This window comes from Aulonocara sp. 'chitande type north' Nkhata Bay, linkage group LG9 (assembly GCF_057382095.1).
Source record: "Aulonocara sp. 'chitande type north' Nkhata Bay isolate Kocher_YH1m ecotype deep benthic linkage group LG9, A_spYH_male_GT1.1, whole genome shotgun sequence".
In the NCBI taxonomy this organism is placed as follows: Eukaryota; Metazoa; Chordata; class Actinopteri; order Cichliformes; family Cichlidae; genus Aulonocara; species Aulonocara sp. 'chitande type north' Nkhata Bay.
This window is the reverse complement of record NC_141352.1, coordinates 5,783,242-5,800,873: the sequence shown is the minus strand read 5'-3', so window position 1 is coordinate 5,800,873 and position 17,632 is coordinate 5,783,242. Positions and strand designations below refer to the sequence as shown.

At 38.4% G+C, this 17,632-nt stretch overlaps 1 protein-coding gene across 1 annotated transcript in view; it reads right to left on the bottom strand.

Annotated features, from left to right (window-relative positions):
• Positions 1 to 786: 786 nt before the first annotated feature.
• rsu1 (Ras suppressor protein 1) overlaps positions 787 to 17,632 on the bottom strand; it is a 40,252-nt gene continuing 23,406 nt past the window's right edge. Inside the window, exon 9 of the mRNA XM_086305420.1 lies at positions 787 to 2,125. Coding sequence (XP_086161546.1) covers positions 2,023 to 2,125 — 103 coding nt within the window. The 3' untranslated portion in view covers positions 787 to 2,022. The remainder of the gene's footprint in view (positions 2,126 to 17,632) is intronic.

The window sequence follows — 17,632 nt, the reverse complement described above, 5'->3', positions numbered from 1 at the left end:
AAAAGTAGAATGAGAAGCAGAACCTTCAGCTTTCAAGGCCCTTTTCTGTGGAACCAGGTCGCTGTTTGGATTTGGGAGACAGACACTATTTCTACCTTTAGATTAGGCTGAAAATTTCCTTAAGTTAGGGCTGGATATGATGATGCTGAACCCTTAGGCTGCAATAAGCCTAGGCTGCTGGGGGATTCCCACCCAGCATTTCTTCTTTACTTACCTTTACTTTAGAGGCAGGGTACACCTTGGACAGGTTGCCAGTCTGTCGCAGGGCTAACATATAGAAACAGATAACCATTTGCACTCACATTCACACCTATGGGCAATTTAGAGTTTCCAATTAACCTTTCCCCACTAAACCGCATGTCTTTGGAGTGTGGGAGGAAGCCGGAGTAGCCGGCGAGATTTCAGGTCTCGGCCTGATTTGCTGGAGTCCCAAAGTTTTTAACAGAATTCTTCCTGTTAAAAGGGTGTTTTTACTTCCCACTGTAGCTCCTAGACTGTAGCTCTGTAGCTCTCTATTATAGTAGGGTCTTTACCTTTCAATATAAAGCATTTTGAGGCAACTGCTGTTGTGATTTGGCGCTATATAAATAAATGAAATTAAATGAAAACAATTCAAAAGATCACATTCAGAAGACAGGCAAAAAGATTTTACTTTTGCATCAAAAACACTGATTCTTTTTCAGCTGGTTTCCTTTATCTCAATTGCCGTTGCTGTTTCTAGAAAGAAATACATGCAAAGAAATCTGCACCTCCACTGTATTTTGTAGGAAGTAGAGTACTCAAATCTAAAATGAAAAATACAAAAGTACCCTTTTTTATTTGCAAATGCTGAAATGCAGTGAGTACAATTAATGACCAGCATGTTTTGAACTGGCATAAAAGCTTAACATGGATTACATTCACACATTCAGAAAGATCGTGAAATATTTGGCATTGAAAAACAGAATGTGAGAGAAAACGTGAAACGGAAAGCACAGAGGGATTCAAACATAATATTTCATGTTCATTTGAAATTCTTCTCATTAGTGGAATGAATACAGTTAATGGCAGATTTCACCATAGGTGGACGGACGATAATTCCAAGGCTAAAGCTAGTGTATACCTTAAATCTGTATTCCTTCTAATGGACATCAGGTCCTCAGATTGCAGCCAGATCATAAACATGATCATTCTGATCACTTGATAGATATCCTCAGCCAACATTTCCTTTAACACTAATAATTGTTAATTTCAAGTCTTATAACATGGTGTTAATTTTGTACATTATGGTCCCTAATACTGTAAAAAGCATGATAAATCAGGGGGTGATTTTGGGCTGGCATGCATGATTGCAGTGTCTCTCAGTTTCATAGTTAGATCTCCTTTGCAGGTTGTGTAATTTTTCCAAAGATGAAGATGGCTACAGAAAAAAAATTGATGCTTCATTACAAGGCATTGGTAAACAACAGGCAACATGATAGATATACTGACAATGGCTTAACCGGTTTCCGTAGTTTAGGCACGAATAAAAACAAATGTATCGAAATGTATGACAACATCTAAATAAGCTGTTAATGCATTTTTTTTATATGCACCATAATATTACGCTAGATTATAATAATTAAATAGGAAAGTTTGAAAGTAACAGAACATGTGTATCTGAACTCTCCTAACAATGTTTCTGAAATACCTAAAAGCTCTTTTCACACAAAAGTAGAATCATCCTAATTCAGTTTTTTCCTTTGGTATATAGAAAATCCTTTTTTCCTAAAAGATAACATTACAGTAATTTGTTTTGTACTTAAATCAATTTGCGCTTTTTTGCAATCTTTATCAATTGTAACATGTCAAGTTCCTGTAAGTAACAAATCATAAATACAGAGACTCTGAGAGTTAACAAGCCCAAATGACACATTGTAGGCAGAAACACTCTTCATATATTTAACTGCAATACAGGGTTTTAACAAAAAAGGAGCACAAAAGGCACATGCAGTGAATCTGGCTGCTAAATAAGTGTTGATTTTCCATCCTCTTATTTCTTCTTCACTTGTTTTTGGCAGCCAGTGGTTTGCGGCTGATTTTCTTACTCTTATCGTTGTTCTTTTTGGGTGGTTCTGGGTTGGCCTGCATGTGTCTGCCATAAAGACTGAGGAGAGGAAAAGAGGAAGGAAGACACATTCAATATCAACATACATGTTTATGATTACATACAAAAAACTGCACAAATGTTTTTCAGAAAAGATCATGTAAAACTCAACCAAAAAATGTGAATTTTACTGGCCCCGGATAGTGCTCTGTTACACATGAGTCAGAATAAATTACAGGTACAAGGAAATTTTTTATGCATCACAAGGACTTGTGAATTAACTTCCATTAAAAAGTAGCCTTGTCTTCCTACAAATACAATTAGAGATAATTTGACTAAGCTGAGCAATAACTCAAAGACATCTGTACTATGAAAGCTCTGTGAAACTGACTTCTCAAAATGCTACATGGTGTAAAACAAGTCTCCAGACACAGGTGGATGTTTACTTATAAAAAAGGGGAAATGATGAAGCAAACTAAAATAGATGTACGGCCGTTACACCCTTTTTAGCAAGGCCAAAAACAAGCTATGAGTGGATCAGTGGAAATATCCAGTGATATGGTGAACTGAATTAATTTTAACTAATTCACATGAGATACGAGTACTCTCTCTGCCAAGAACCCTAATAACCTGTGTGTTTTAAAGTCTTTGCTTACAAACACGAGAGGGGTATGCACAAAAGAAAAGGTATGAAAACTCGTACTGATATACTGCCTTTCTACTGAATTTGAGATTCACCCAATCATACAAACATTCAGGTGGTGCATTTATCTGTACCTTTTAAGCCTTTTTATCTAACATTCAAACATACTCTAGGGTTAGGACCTGCAAAAGACCTGCAACTGACAAATAAAGGCCATCTCATCTCATCTCTCATACTCTGACAGATGGATCGGGGAAACTCAGGGTTCAGTATCTTGCCTAAGGATACTTTGATACATAAAGAGGAGTGGTCAGGGGTCAAACAACAAATTGCCTGAGTGGTAGATCTGAACCACACCCAGCCCGACAATTTAAGTGTAACACGAAAATCAAGAAAATCATCAACAGTGAACACACAGTTGTTGTGTTCAGTATTGATTGTCCATATTATTACAGTATACCTTTTAGTGTAAGTTACACACACCACCACATACATGCTCCTCTCACCCCACTGCCACCTTTGCCGTCCCATGGGTCTCATCTTTGCACAGAAGCAAGAGAGCTCATTGGACTGGAAAAGAGTTCTCTGCTCCTCACTGCAGGATGTTTCCACAGATAAACGTGTTGTTTTTCTCTCTTCTAGGCTTAACATTTTAAATAGTATTCAAAATATAATAATAATGATAGAGGCTGCCATATCGCTGCCAACACCAGTAGGGGGTAGGGTAAAGTGTCTAGCCCAAGGACACAACAACCAGGACAGAGAGCAGGGGAATCGAACCGGCAACCTTCCGGTTACAGATGAGCTTGGCTCTGTGGCAACCATGGTTATATTTTATTGTAAATAACAGTACAAGTAGGAAAAGGAATCCAGGGTTGAAATTCTGCCTTCAACAGCAGAGATAATCATGTGCACACAGGCCAGCAATGGCTATAAAGCTACAGCCAAACAAAAATGTTGTAATTATTCAATTATCTGTGTTTAGACATTGTTTCAGGTAAGAGTATAAACTGTTCATTGCCTCATTCCTTCTGAAATGAGACAAGGAATTCACCCTTTATCCTCTTCTATGATTAGACAATGCTTAGATTAGGGAACCATGTACAATTGAATCGGGTATGGGGCATGGAAATTGGGGTGAAGGGTGTACATAATGAGTATATCCCTTTGTGGAAAAATGAATTATGCAAAGGACTTCTTAAAAATGCGTTAGTATTCCAACTAGTAACTGTCCTATGCTAAATATCAACTATTTCTATTTTCCTTTATCTGGTGTCAGTTGTTTTATTCCAGCTGTTACGATGCCTCAGTAAATTTCTCCCTTTTCCAGCCAACTGGTATCTAATGCTCTTCTACTTGTATCTCCTGACCCAAGGCAACCTTGCACACATGTGCATTTCAACACTGCCAAATAGATGAATAGCTTTAGTTAAGAGGACCTGGAGTGACTTATGGGATGTAATGGAATTTCTAGATGCACCAGGTCAAAGTGCCACCAAAGTCACAGTGTGTCTGTTCTCTCTGCGATTGATATCAAGACAACAGTTTCTTTCCTTAGCTGTTGTTATTTTGGATAAACAATTAAAGCGATGTACAGTGTAGTGCACATAAATCTGGTTTCTTTTAAACTGTTTTGTATCTCTAAATTGAATTAGTACATTTAGTACAAAATATATTTTAACAATAATGTGTTTCCAAAAGTGAACAATTTCTATCATGCATGGATATACCAGAAAAAGCGTAATAAAACAATAATGTGTTACAAATATGGCCAAATGCCATTTTTAGACAGCAGAAACATAAATTGTGTATCTATAAGAGCTTGTCTCACTATCAGATCGCATTTCCCAACAGTTTCTGCAATAGCCATTATTTACACTGTCCTTTGTTGGCATAGACAAAGGGAGATGTCACCGTCATCTGAGGTTTATATAAAAACTTCCAAACTGCTGAGATTTTAATGAGGTCACAGAGGAGCGCAATATCCACACACTTCTTTCGTCTTTAGTAACACACCTTTGAAGTCTGAATAGAATTGAATGAACGGTTGTAGTGATAGGCTACACAGATAGGCTAGACAGATGTCAGACAGACATACAGAGATCCCTTCATTTGTTAGTTTGGTTTGAATGAGATGAGTCTATGCAACTGTCAGGCTTTTCTCTTGAGTGGTCCGTGGACGGGGTGACTGTAGGCATTCAAACTTCATAAACTGGAGGGTCAATGCTGAAGTGTTTGCTTGCATACACTGAGATGCGGTTATGAAAGCAGATGACCTGAACATTTAAAAGGAGCCACCCATGATTTCCTTCTATACGTATAAATGCAAGTCATTTTAAATACAAATCCCTGAATACTAATTAAAAACTCACACCACAAGAAATTACCTAGAATAATCATAGTTAAATAACGGACATTTGTAATCCTCTTTTAGCCAAAGTTCTCTGTGAATGATTTAAGATCAAGCTTAATGGGCTAGGCACCGCTATCCACTGTTTTTGTCCGTTAATCATCCCAGGGACCATGTCAATAGACATTAAGGGCCCACCCATGGTCTTCTGTAATATGGCCTCACCATAAGTCCTGATACAAAACTTGTAAATTAACCACAAAGTTAATGTTTCTAAAATCAGATTACATAGAAATGGAGCATGGGGGAATACCTGCACGCAAGAATGTAACAAGACTGGGACTAGGAAGTCATCAAAGCTAAATTTCACCATTTTTATTTGGTTATTAGATAACATTCAGAATTTCAGCTAAATTAAGGCTGGTATTGTGCCAACAAGCAATTTATTGTGGTCTACCAAGCAATACAGAGTTCTTGTGGCAAGACTTAATTTGAAGAACAGGAATGGTGTGTTTGAAGGTGTTTCCAGGTCATGCTGGGAGCAATTTTCTATCATTGTATTGATATCGCAATATTGCTGTCATCGGTCAGAAGTCTTATAGCCTAAACCAGGGGTGCTCAATACGTCGATCGCGATCGACCAGTCGATCGCAAAGGTAGTATTGGTAGATCGCATGGCATTAAAAAAAATAGATGCCAGCCTATCATCCATCCCGTCACTTGATTGATACAGGGAAGCCAGTCAGATGACATCAGATTTTTTCTGACGCTTAGGTCGCTGCGCATGCGCAAACAGCGGCGCGAAGTGTAGTAAAACTGACAAGCTAGTCAGCGAGTTAACTCCAATTTTTAGCTCTCGGTTTTTTCTCTTAAACCTGGCCGTCAGCAGCTACTGTCCGGACTATGCATCCCTGGCTGATTCAATTCAGTGCAAGTCATCAGAGTAAACTCAGGTAATGACAAAAAATTTACATAGTTAATTGTGTTGTGAAATATTGGATATTGCGGTTATGCATGTATACATTGTAGATATAAAGAATCCTCAATATATTTATAAATAAGTATATGTTTTGGATTTTTGTAGTGGGTAGATCATTTTGACTTGGTCATTTTATAAGTAGCTCACATGCGGAAAAAGTGTGAGCACCCCTGGCCTAAACAGAACTTGGTGCTTCTCACCCGGCATTGATAGCTGAGGTAAACAGTGAGTAAACAGCTTTCTACGGATAGGGGAAAAACTCCAGGAGGATCCAAACAGTAATGGAAACCTGGTGGCTGCAGCCATTGTGGGGCACAGTGGTACAATGTTGATTACACTGTTTTTCCTCTCACTAGGCTGCAATCTACTGATCTAGTGGTGAAGTGATCTAGTGGTGAACCCTTTAAAGTTCAACTTTAAAGGGTTCAACTTTAAATTTGGTCAGGCTGAACTACAGACCTCAGCCATGCTAAATTGTGTAGCTTTTGTTGTAGTGCACCACAGCAAATTTTAAAAATTCAAATCATAAAATTTTAAATTAGGTGTCACGCATACATTTTCTAATTGACACCCATGTGAATGGGTACATAAAGCCCTGAACCCTGGGGTGCAAGGGCCCCATCATTATTATAATTATTATTATTATTATATTTTTTAAGAACAGATTGCTAGAACAGATAGCTGTTATTTATGGCCCTAAAAAGACAATGCACGCAGAAAACTAAAATACATACTTCAAAACATCGCTTTCAAAACAAGACACTGAAGATACTAGAAAAGCTTAAGCATGTCACTGAATTTCTACAGCTAATGCTGCACATGCACACGCACACACATACACACCCTAAGAATGTGCGTACACAAATCCACAATAGTGAAAACTGTCAGTCTATGATTGAAGTGTCTCGTTTTCTTCACCCTGCCTCCATCCCATGTCAAACCTCTCATCTGGGAATTAAATATGCCAACCCCCTCCCATGCTGCCCATCAAAGCAACTGTAGCCCAGGGCAGAGAGACACACAGGCCAGAACAGAGAGGAGTGGGACAGACAGAGATACACCCAGTGGAGGAATAGCAGTAGGCAACTCTTTTTCATTTTAACATCAGTGTTTGCTTTCCATGGGCATTTTGCCTTAACTCACGCAAAACCCATTTACGTTTGGAAACAGTACAACAGCAACTCTCTAGCTAGATGTAGTATTACAAAACCAGCTGGGTTTTAGCCATGTGCAGCAACAGCTCAAAAGGAGTGAGTTGCTCACCAATTGGAAGGTCAGTATATTTACCCTTAAGTATCTCAGACGCACACAGTTGTGAGTGCGAGTATTTTTGATCAATAAAGTGCAGTGTAAGGCTAAAGAGATACCTATTTAACATTTCCCTGCTTTAAAAAGCCTGTCTGTTTGGAGAAACCACATCACCATTTAGGGTCTGCAGGGATACATATCAGACAGAGAGACAAGTTGAGACAAAGTAGGATCCTTGTGCTTTGCAGAGCTTTTGCCCACTAGGGCCATCCCAGAGGAGACAATGGGGCAGGGGCAGGTGCCAGGAACCTCCTGGGAGTGTCTGGAATCAGCCAGGCATAGGGGCAGTTGACAGTTTTTACCATGTAAACAGAGCTCTAGGGATGGTACTGTCTCACTATTGGTCCTCAGTTTTGTCCAGGCTGAATTATGTCAACATCAACAGGATGGATTACTGTTAAACATGGTCCACTCATGTTAACCTCAGGATGAATTCTAATCCCTCTATGATCCTTTAATAATTGTAATCTAGTCTGTAAACACAGCTATATATTGTGTATACTCTCTGGATTATGACCAAATATGAGGCGTGATCTCAAAGTTTCATGACTCTTCATTTATATGGCAAAAAAACAAAAAACAAATATATGTTGTGACCAACAGCTCAAAAGGTCAAGGTCATCAAGTCAAAAGCATGGGGATTAAAGCAATAACGATTTTGTTGCTTTAACAGAATTCATGGAATTGTGGACATAGTTCTACCTTTCAGTGGAAACAAGGTGAACTATGGGATAATACTTAGTGCAGAAAGAAGGTTCCGGATGTAAATCTCTGATCTGTGTTTCCAATGCGTGCCCTGGCTTCCTTCCATAGTTCGATAGCATGCTTTGGTTAACTACTGATTCTAAACTGGTGATAGGTGTTGATGCAGGTTACAGATACTACTTAGGAGCGCAGAATAAAAGTATACCAAAATACCTCGGGTTTACACTGGCAATGTGAAATCAATTGGACATCATTAAAAAAGAAGACGTTTTATAGTAACATCAACAAAATTTCCTTGTTAACCACTCTAATTGCTACTTTGTCTGTCCATCAATCCTCTTAACCACTTGTTCGATGTGGGCGGCTTTAGGCTATCCAAGCTCTTAGTTGGAGAAAGGTATGGTACACTTTGACGTGGTTGTTGACAGAGTTTATCGTTATGGCCAAAAAGGAAAATGAAGTACAAAGGCTACTATTTTAAAATAGTGTAGTAATTCAGGCAATTCTTTAGCTGCCCATCTGCATCTGATGGTACCCCCACCCCCCACCCATCAGGGTCAGGGAGAGACTGGGTAAGAGGCTAGGTGCAGGCTGGACAGGTTGCCGGTCCATCAAATACACTTTCATTTCACTCATCACTGGGACGAATATCTTGGTTGTTTTTTGTAATGTTGTTTTGTAAGGCTCTTTGAGTAATTGATTTGCCCATACCCCCAACATAGGACGACCTCTAACTGGTGTGGAAAGGTGCTGTTAATAGGCCTCCTTTGCTCTTAAGCATTGCAATAATGTTAATAAGTCAGGAGATCAGAAGAACTATGAATATTTCATAACAATTAAGAAAACATGTGAATATTTTTGTCCATCCATCCATCCATTCGCTTCCGCTTATCCTTTTCAGGGTCGCGGGGGGCGCTGGAGCCTATCCCAGCTGTCATAGGGTGAAAGGCGGGGTACACCCTGGACAGGTCGCCAGTCTGTCGCAGGGCTAACACACAGGGACAGACAACCATTCACACTCACTCGCACATTCACACCTAGTTGTGTTATCTCAAATAGATGTCTCTTCTAAACTGATTTTAAGTTTTGTGCTTTTATGTCTTAATGTAAAAAAAGGTGTGTATCTATTTCATAAAATTAAATTGTATAATGTTTTAAAAAGATCTAAATCCTTTACAAAGATGATTACAATTTTGTCAGTATGTGAAAAAAGAAAGTGGAAACAGCTATTGTAATGAACACAATAGAGCTGCTTGAAAGAGCTCAGGACTGTGGTAACTGATTGAATATGCTCCTTTCAACAAAAGTGATTATTCATTAAGTCAATATGTGGACAGCCAATGCAGCACACTTGGTGTTGTCAAAACAAGCAGTATTCGCATAATTATGGGTACCAAGCATTGATGGATGAGAGGCTCATGGATAAAATGGAAGAGGGGGAGCGGGAGTAGAGAGAAATGATCAGTATGTCATAAAGGAAAAATTAAATGAGTGTTAAGACAGAATAATAATGCAGCCTTATTGATGCTAGGATCCAGTTCATTAATGCTTTTTAATTTCAATTTTAAGTCACACCTATGTTAAGTTAAATAGAAGTAGTGTGAGCGGCTGTAGTGACAATACTGCCAATAAGATACCACCTCAAATAAAAATGTGCATTGCTCCAAATATGCTGTCATATTAGAACAAACAGTTAATCTAATTTTCATGGCGCTACTGGCACACCCACCCTGACAGTATTAAATGCAATTAATTAACGCTAATTACTTTAATAATGCTTCCCTCTGATGCATATCTGAAAAGCATTATCCATGCCATTAAATAAAATACAATTTCAAATGCAAATCACTTTACTGTATTGTTTTGAATCATGCAAAAATAATAACAAAAAAAGTCCATCGCATGTCTTGAGGTTGTCAGCATCAAGCATGCTGCTACTGCTGAATATCCTGTAGCAGCCAGAAAAGGATCTAAAATCTACATATAAAAACAAAACCAAAAACGACAGAAAACAGCCACAAAGACTGATCTGCGTTTTCTGCAACTGGAATAAAAACTTACTATTAAGGCACACCAATTAGCATGATAATACAAAAATGTGTAGGATTTATTAATGAAGATTTAACCTATAGGAAAAAAAACCTATATAAAGGTAATCTGTGCTTGTTCTAAAATGAAGAGTGTTTAAATGGTCTATAATTTTATTAACAATACTTGACAATCAGAAACCAAATATCTAACTACACCAACCAAAATTAACATGCTAGATAATCTGTTCTGATTATCTTTTTTGATATGCAGTTTGCCTTTGCTAAATATAGCAACACTTTTTTATTTATTTATTTTTACTACATTTTATGCTATGCAGAGTGTAGCACAAACTCAGAACAGCTTTAATTTTTACTGTCACTATCACAGATACTAAATAACATCTCCACCACGTGGAGGTTGCAGAACCTTCTTCAGTTCTACCTCCATATCCATGTGGACCTGCAGGGGTCATGACTTCTCTACATGTCTAAGGATCACACAGACTAGCAGACATCTGAAGTGACAATCACACTGAGGGGAACTGCAGTCCTCACAAAATGGTGAGATCACAGTTAAAATTCTCCACATAGTGTAGCATACATGCTGTGGTGTGTGTATGATACCTGAAACACAGCAGACAACAGCAACTAGTACAAGTCATTTGCTAATTTGCATTTGACAATGCTGCTGTTCATCCTGTGTGGAGTGATGCGATATTTGTTTTATTACAAAAAAATGGTCAAAATTAATTCTGCATTCTGCATGTGTAATTTAATTTTGTGCATTTATTCCCTGTCATCACAGTTCTTTCAGATCGTGTTTTAGTGTGGGATGAAGGCCATGGGCGTAATCTCTTTTATGTTTTGGCCCTTTTATTGTCTCTGTCCTGAACCTGGAAACTCCCAGGAAGCTCAAAGACAACTTTCACATTTTAACGGTTTTTAAAAGTAAATTCTCTCATATGCAGCCCAGCAGTAAATTAAGCATTTATTGCTGCAATCTTGATGGAAACAAGATAGCAGCACATACAGATGTATGCAGCAGCACAGCGTCCCCAACTACTGTGCACCTAACGCGCTGATCACATACAGTCGTCGAACTAATACACATCAGCCTGAACCCTGACTTGGGATTGGACTGACAGTATCCTACCCAACTGGGTGCTTTGTGGGTTATTGTCTGGAACAGCAAGTGATGCAGATGGCAGAGAGAGAGGAAACAAAAACAGGGATGCAGAGCTGGCTATCGCTACCTTGCAGCATAACTATACAATGGTTTAAGTTCACCTGATCCATTCCTAAACCCATGTTGGTGAGGTTTAATACCTAATCTTCAAATCAGACAGAAAGACTGTCTCACAAATTCAAACTGGGACATGCCCCCAAAAAGTTGATTCTGTTCATCTGGACGTAGCATCTTCAGTCAGCTGATTGATTCTCAGCTGACTGCAGGTTTCGCCAACCTTATAGAGAAGACATTTGCACAATGACTGAAATGAACACCACTGTCAATCAATAGCCTGTGATGTGAGTTTCTTCATTAATTATTGAAGAAATGAGTGGCATAACATTTCTCCCACTGAAAATGCTACGTTCAGATGAAGGGAATCAACTTTTTGGGGGGGATTTCCGTACCTGGATGATTGCGCATACATCAAAACAAACTGGGACATGGTTCCACAGGACAGGGGCATGACAGCTGAAGGCTCTGCCTCCCATTCAACTTTTATAGAGAAAACAAATTCACAAGTAAGACTGCAATCTGAGAGCAAAGTGCTCAACTAGTACAGTGGTCCCTCGCTATAACGCGGTTCACCTTTCGCGGCCTCGCTGTTTCGCTGATTTTTTGTGTGCAATTTTACATGTTTTTTGTTTTCTACAGCGCATTGTTTTCTGCGTCCTGATCGGCTGTAGACGATTATCAATCAACCTCGTGCTGCGGTCTTGTACGGTACAGAATGTGTTCAAGCTTGTCAAATTTACATAAATCTTCGATCGCTAGCAGTGTGACTCTGAAGTGCTGTACTGTATGTTTGTAAGTTTTCTCCCCAACAAATACAACAATGTCGATTAAATGTTTTGCACCATCAAAGGCAACTGCGGGTGCCTTTGGTTTCAATCTATAATACTGGACTTATTTTTCTACGAAGGTTTGAACTTTGAAAGCGTTTAAACAAGAGAGAAAAATGTGAAAACATTCATGCCTGTCTGAGAAAAGTGTATAAAGTTTGTAGTTGGCTACTTTACGGATTTCACCTATCGCGGGTTATTTTTAGAACGTAACAACGAGGGACCACTGTAGTTCAATTCCATTAAAAGGAATTTTGTCAGCGATTCTGTTCATAATTTTCATGGAGAGAATTTCTAGGTGTAGCCAAGTGGTGGAAGGCTTCCACTTGGGTGGTCTGAGAATCTCATCTCTGCTTTTCACAGATGATGTGGCTCTGTTGGCTTCATCAGGTGACGGCCTACAGTTCGCACTGGAGGCATTCGCAGCTGAGTGTAAAGTGGTGGGAATGAGAATCAGCACCTCCAAGTCTGAGGCCATGGTCCTCAGCCGGAAAAGGGTGGCGTGCCCACTCCAGATCAGGGATGAGTACGGGGGCAGACCCAGCACACACTGGAGAGATTAAATCTCTCCGCTGGCCTACGAACTCCTTGGTGTTCCTCTGGAAAGGCTAGAGGAGATGGCTGGGAAGAGGGGATTTCTTGGCTTCTCTGCTTATGCTGCTGGCCCCGCAACCCGGATCAGGATAAATAAATAATAATAATGTAAATAATGTCTACTTTATTGATCTCTGTGGGGAAATCCCTCTCTGCATTTAACCATTCACTCAGTGAAGCAGTGGGCAGCCACTGGGCGCCTGGGGAGCAGTATGTAGGAACGGTACCTTGCTCAGGGGTACCTGAGGGTAGCCGTTCAGTGGATTCAAACCCCTGACCTTCCGATCATGGGGCCACAGCGCTACCTACTGAGCTATCCCTGCCATAAGCGAAGAAAATGGATGGATTCATTCTTTCAATTTTTTTGCGACACTGTGCAACCTATAATGTCTTGGGGACAGTGTTTGCACAATGGATACACATGTTGTGTCCCATGCCCCTACATTCATTTGCTTGTCGTTTTAGATTGTTACCCCTATATCATTCTTATTACTATGCCATCTGATATTTGCAGAGTTACAAGAACTTCTTCCCGTTGTTTTTTTTTTTTTTAAATATTAAAATCTATGACATGTAAATACAAGCGGCAGACATGTAGTCTCAGCTCCCACCTATTCCTTTCCTATCTCTCTTGCTCTTGTGCTGAGCAGGCTGGAACCAGATATTAAACCAGTTGTAAAGGCACATGACCAATGCAAGCAATCAAGAGCAAAACAGTTCTAGCTAGAGGTCAAGATAAAGATTTCCTATTTATTTTAAGTGTGTGTATTTCTGTGTGTGCGTGCGTGTGTTTTCATGTATAGCTCCAGTGATGAACTGTTAGGGCCAATTAAAATCAGAAGAAAAGAGGCGAATGGATTCAGTTTCCTGATGATGTCTTTATAGAGTTCTGCTATTCCACACGGCTTAATTAATCACAGCAAAGTTCTGTATGTGTGTCTGCGTGTGCAAAGAGAATAAAAGTTGGTATTTGATTTTCTTTTTCGTACGTGTGTGTGTGTGTTAAAAAGTTAAAAATATCTATGTGAATATATGCGTGTATGATAAATGTGCATGAAGGCCAAAGGCCATTGATCTGATGGAGGCGTTCCTCTTGCAGCCTCCTCATCTTCAACAGAGTTGCCGAGCAATTACGTAGTATCATTTACAGTCAAGTAATGTTTGTAGAAAGGAGGAGCTGCAGTGAAAATAAGAAAAGGGAAATGCAGAGAGGGACTAAAGGCAGAGGAAAGGAGTAGAAAGTTCCTAACTAAGATTCATGAGAAACAACTAAGGTTTTTAGCCAATGGTGGAAAAGTTCTTTGCCTTTATCATTAGTTACATTTCCTGCTGACCCACCAGTCTTCTGACAGATATGTAGTGCATGTGAGTACTACTTTAATAACCATAAATTAAATAAGTAACAAATCTTTTACCTTCGTTACACAATCATAGTGGATATCTTCTGCTACCCTACACTCATCAGTTTTTAACCAGATTGGGCATGGGCCCATTTCTACTAAATTCCTCACATGTACAAAATGTGGAATTTACAAAATTAGGAATGAAATGAAATAGAACTACATAAAAATGTTCATCTATTCATATTTATACATTTTGCAGGTTAATTTGGATATTTGAATACATCTTTTTCTAAAATGAAAAATATATATGAGCTCACCCCTTCACTCTTAGCAGCATTTATTACAAATATGTCGGTTTTCTTTAATCCGACAAACTTAGAAACTTGTTCAGCAACTTCTTTTTCCATGAAAAAGTGTTTGGTGACAGTACTGACTTTACATTCACCTATACTACTTCTGCTACAGACATACTGTGACTACTCTGTAAGTGTTCTGTTCTACAGAAAGCAATGGGTATAACCTTTATTTCTGCTGCTTTTAAATTTCTTTCACTTTGAAGTTTTGAAGCTCTGACTGATTTCAGGACTGGACTTGTTGCAAAGTGGCATCCTATCATTGTACCACATTAGAGTTCAAATATTTGCATCAAAATAAAACTGCTCATCTTTATTCACCCAAATTCAGTGGCTCTCTTAGAAAAAAATTCAAAAATGTACCAAAACTTAACACAAAAATGAAATCAACATTGTACTACTTTACTCTGTGCTACAATTATGTAAAACAATCTTTACATATATATATTTAAAATTAATCTGTTTAACGTAACAACGAAGGACCAGTGTTTATTCAAAGAGCTCAAGTCCAGAAGTGCAATTTTTGGAACTTTAGGTAAAATTGATTGCACTAGGCAATAACATATCTTTTGTTGAATATGTTTACCATTTTCCTGAAGCCATTCGATACACATCTTCGGCCAGATGGAATATGACTGCATTGGTCATTTCAATATGCCTTTGGGAGCTTGATGGATAAGCAGACATAGGCGGCTGTACAGGGTGACTTTTATGGATCAACCAGTTTCCAGAACAAATATGAGACAAAGGACTGAAAACTGTTTAGACTGTTGTGGTTAAATGCATCTATTGAGGGATGAAATAACAGCGTAAGAGAGCATAGAATGAGGTCTGTTTGGACACGGTAACAACCCTAATGGGAATTTAATTTGTTACTAATGATACTAAAGCTTAGGTCCCAATTTCTGCTAAGCCAGCTACTACATGTGGAGTAGGACAAACGCATCTGACACAGAAGAAGAGAATACATCTAAACAGGTATACATATAGAGTTGTGGTCAAAAGTCATAAAAGAACCAAACTTTGAGTCTTTTCCAATCACTCTACCAGAGAAAAATCAGAGTTTTAGAAATAACGAGACACTCAAGAGAGCCATATTATATTCTTTACAAGTGTATGTAAACTTTTGACCACAACTGTACTTTATTTAAATTAATCTATGTATAGTCTGCATTTTTAAAAATATTTCAGAGATTCAACTTTCAAGAAAACATTATTTTTGAGAATGAGAGAAAGAAAGATATTCTGAAAAATATTTAAAATGACTTTTTCCCACCACAGCAATAAGATGATAACAGCCAGATATTCATTCTATTTTCATTAGACAGAAACTGGGGGTGTGGACAGATGTGTGTGTATGTGTGCGTGTGTGCGTGCGTGTGTGTGTATGTGTGAGTGTGTTGACACGATTTGAAGAGGAAGGACATTTAGTCAGGTGTAAATAAAGCTGTGAAGAAATTAACACCTGTCAAAAGAAAGACTGCTGCTAGATGTGAATGTGTGTGTATGTGTGTCCTTCTCTTTCCCTGTTGTGCTGTTTTACAGTAATACATATTTCTTATTTACTTATTTTCACAGTCTATTCATATTGTGTCTTTCACAGTTTGGGACAGAAAACTGAAAACCAGCCATGAGTGGAGTTAAGCTTGTCCAGATGCTGAGACCAGCGTAGACCTTGTTCATCACATAAGGAGTAACTGAAGACTTAAATGAAAATAAACAGTTATCCATAATGTGGTATTTTTTCAAAGTTTAGTCACTTAGCCTCTGAATGTGGATACTGGATCAGCATGTTATATGAAATGAGCTAAATGTTCAGCATTTTTTATTATATTTTAATCCCCAATAAATCTATTTTCATACATTTTTCTCTGTTTTTGCTATCAGACCAATGGAAGGATTAGTTAACAATCACGCTCATAAAATCCTTATGTTAACACAATGACCTCTGACATAAACACCACTTACCAAAACTAACATAAGTTACGGCTTGAGCAGAATTTATTGTCACTGTACAAAGTATGTGGTATAACTGGTCTGTGGGTCACTCTTGCTTTGCTGTATATCCGCCAGCCAACCACACATAAGATTGAAGTTATAACAAAAGACCATTAAAAACAACAAAAGGTTTCTACTGCAGCAACAGTCTGTGTTTTTTTATACTGTAGTTTTTGATCTTTGAAGTTTTATCTTTTTTTTCCTCACAGTTTTCACATTTCTGGTGAACTCTGTCACCGTAACTCCCTTCCCTATTCCAGCTCACCAGTAAACCAATCAGCATTCGTCAAATGCATACTTTATCTGCTTCCAGCAGCATGTGGTTAGGATGTTGAACGACTCACGACAATAACGACAATACATACTTTGTGTTTTTGCAATAAGGGACTAATTGTATATTGCTTTTATTCATATACAAAAGCAAAGTGGTCTGTGAAAGAAATTCTGTTTCAAATCTTTGAGGTGATAGCTGAACTCAAATGTAAGTAGTTCTTATGAATTTCTGTTTAACTGACGTCAAACTTACAGCAGAATGACTGTCAGTTATTTCACGGTCTTTAGGTAACGAAATCTCTTTGAAGAAAAGCAACTGACTGCAAGTTGTCAAAGAAATGATCCCTGTTAGTCAAGCAACCATTTCAAAGACAAAGATTTATAGCAAAAGGTTGCAAAAATGTTGACTGTACTGTGACATCGAACCACTGTTTTCCTTAGTGTGGCTGTAGTGTTAGTGCAATATTTGCTGTATTAAAAGTGATCAAAAAATTATGAAAATGATCCAATAAAATTAAAAATCCTTACATTAATTAAATTTGTCTATTTTCCCCCCTCCTATTAAAGGTCATCATATTATGTATCTAAGAACCATTTTCAGTGAAGATGGCTTTTTTAAAATCACTTTCTGCAAGTCCTATACACGCGCCAGTAGTTGCAACTCTGTGATGCCAACTGGATCTGTTACAGAGTATCAAAAATGTGATTTTTCACTTGGGATAAATCACGAGAGGTGAAACATCTTCACAAACATAAAGCCGTCTAATTGACGTATTTTTTCACCTTGACTTCAATTGAAAGGGACGCAACTCAAGCCGAATTGCGTTGGTCTGGATTAATTACAAGGCACAACTTGCACGCCTTATGCAAGGCTCCCAGTTCCTTGCTTAAGCTTTTTTAAAGAAGAAATTGTTTTGTTGT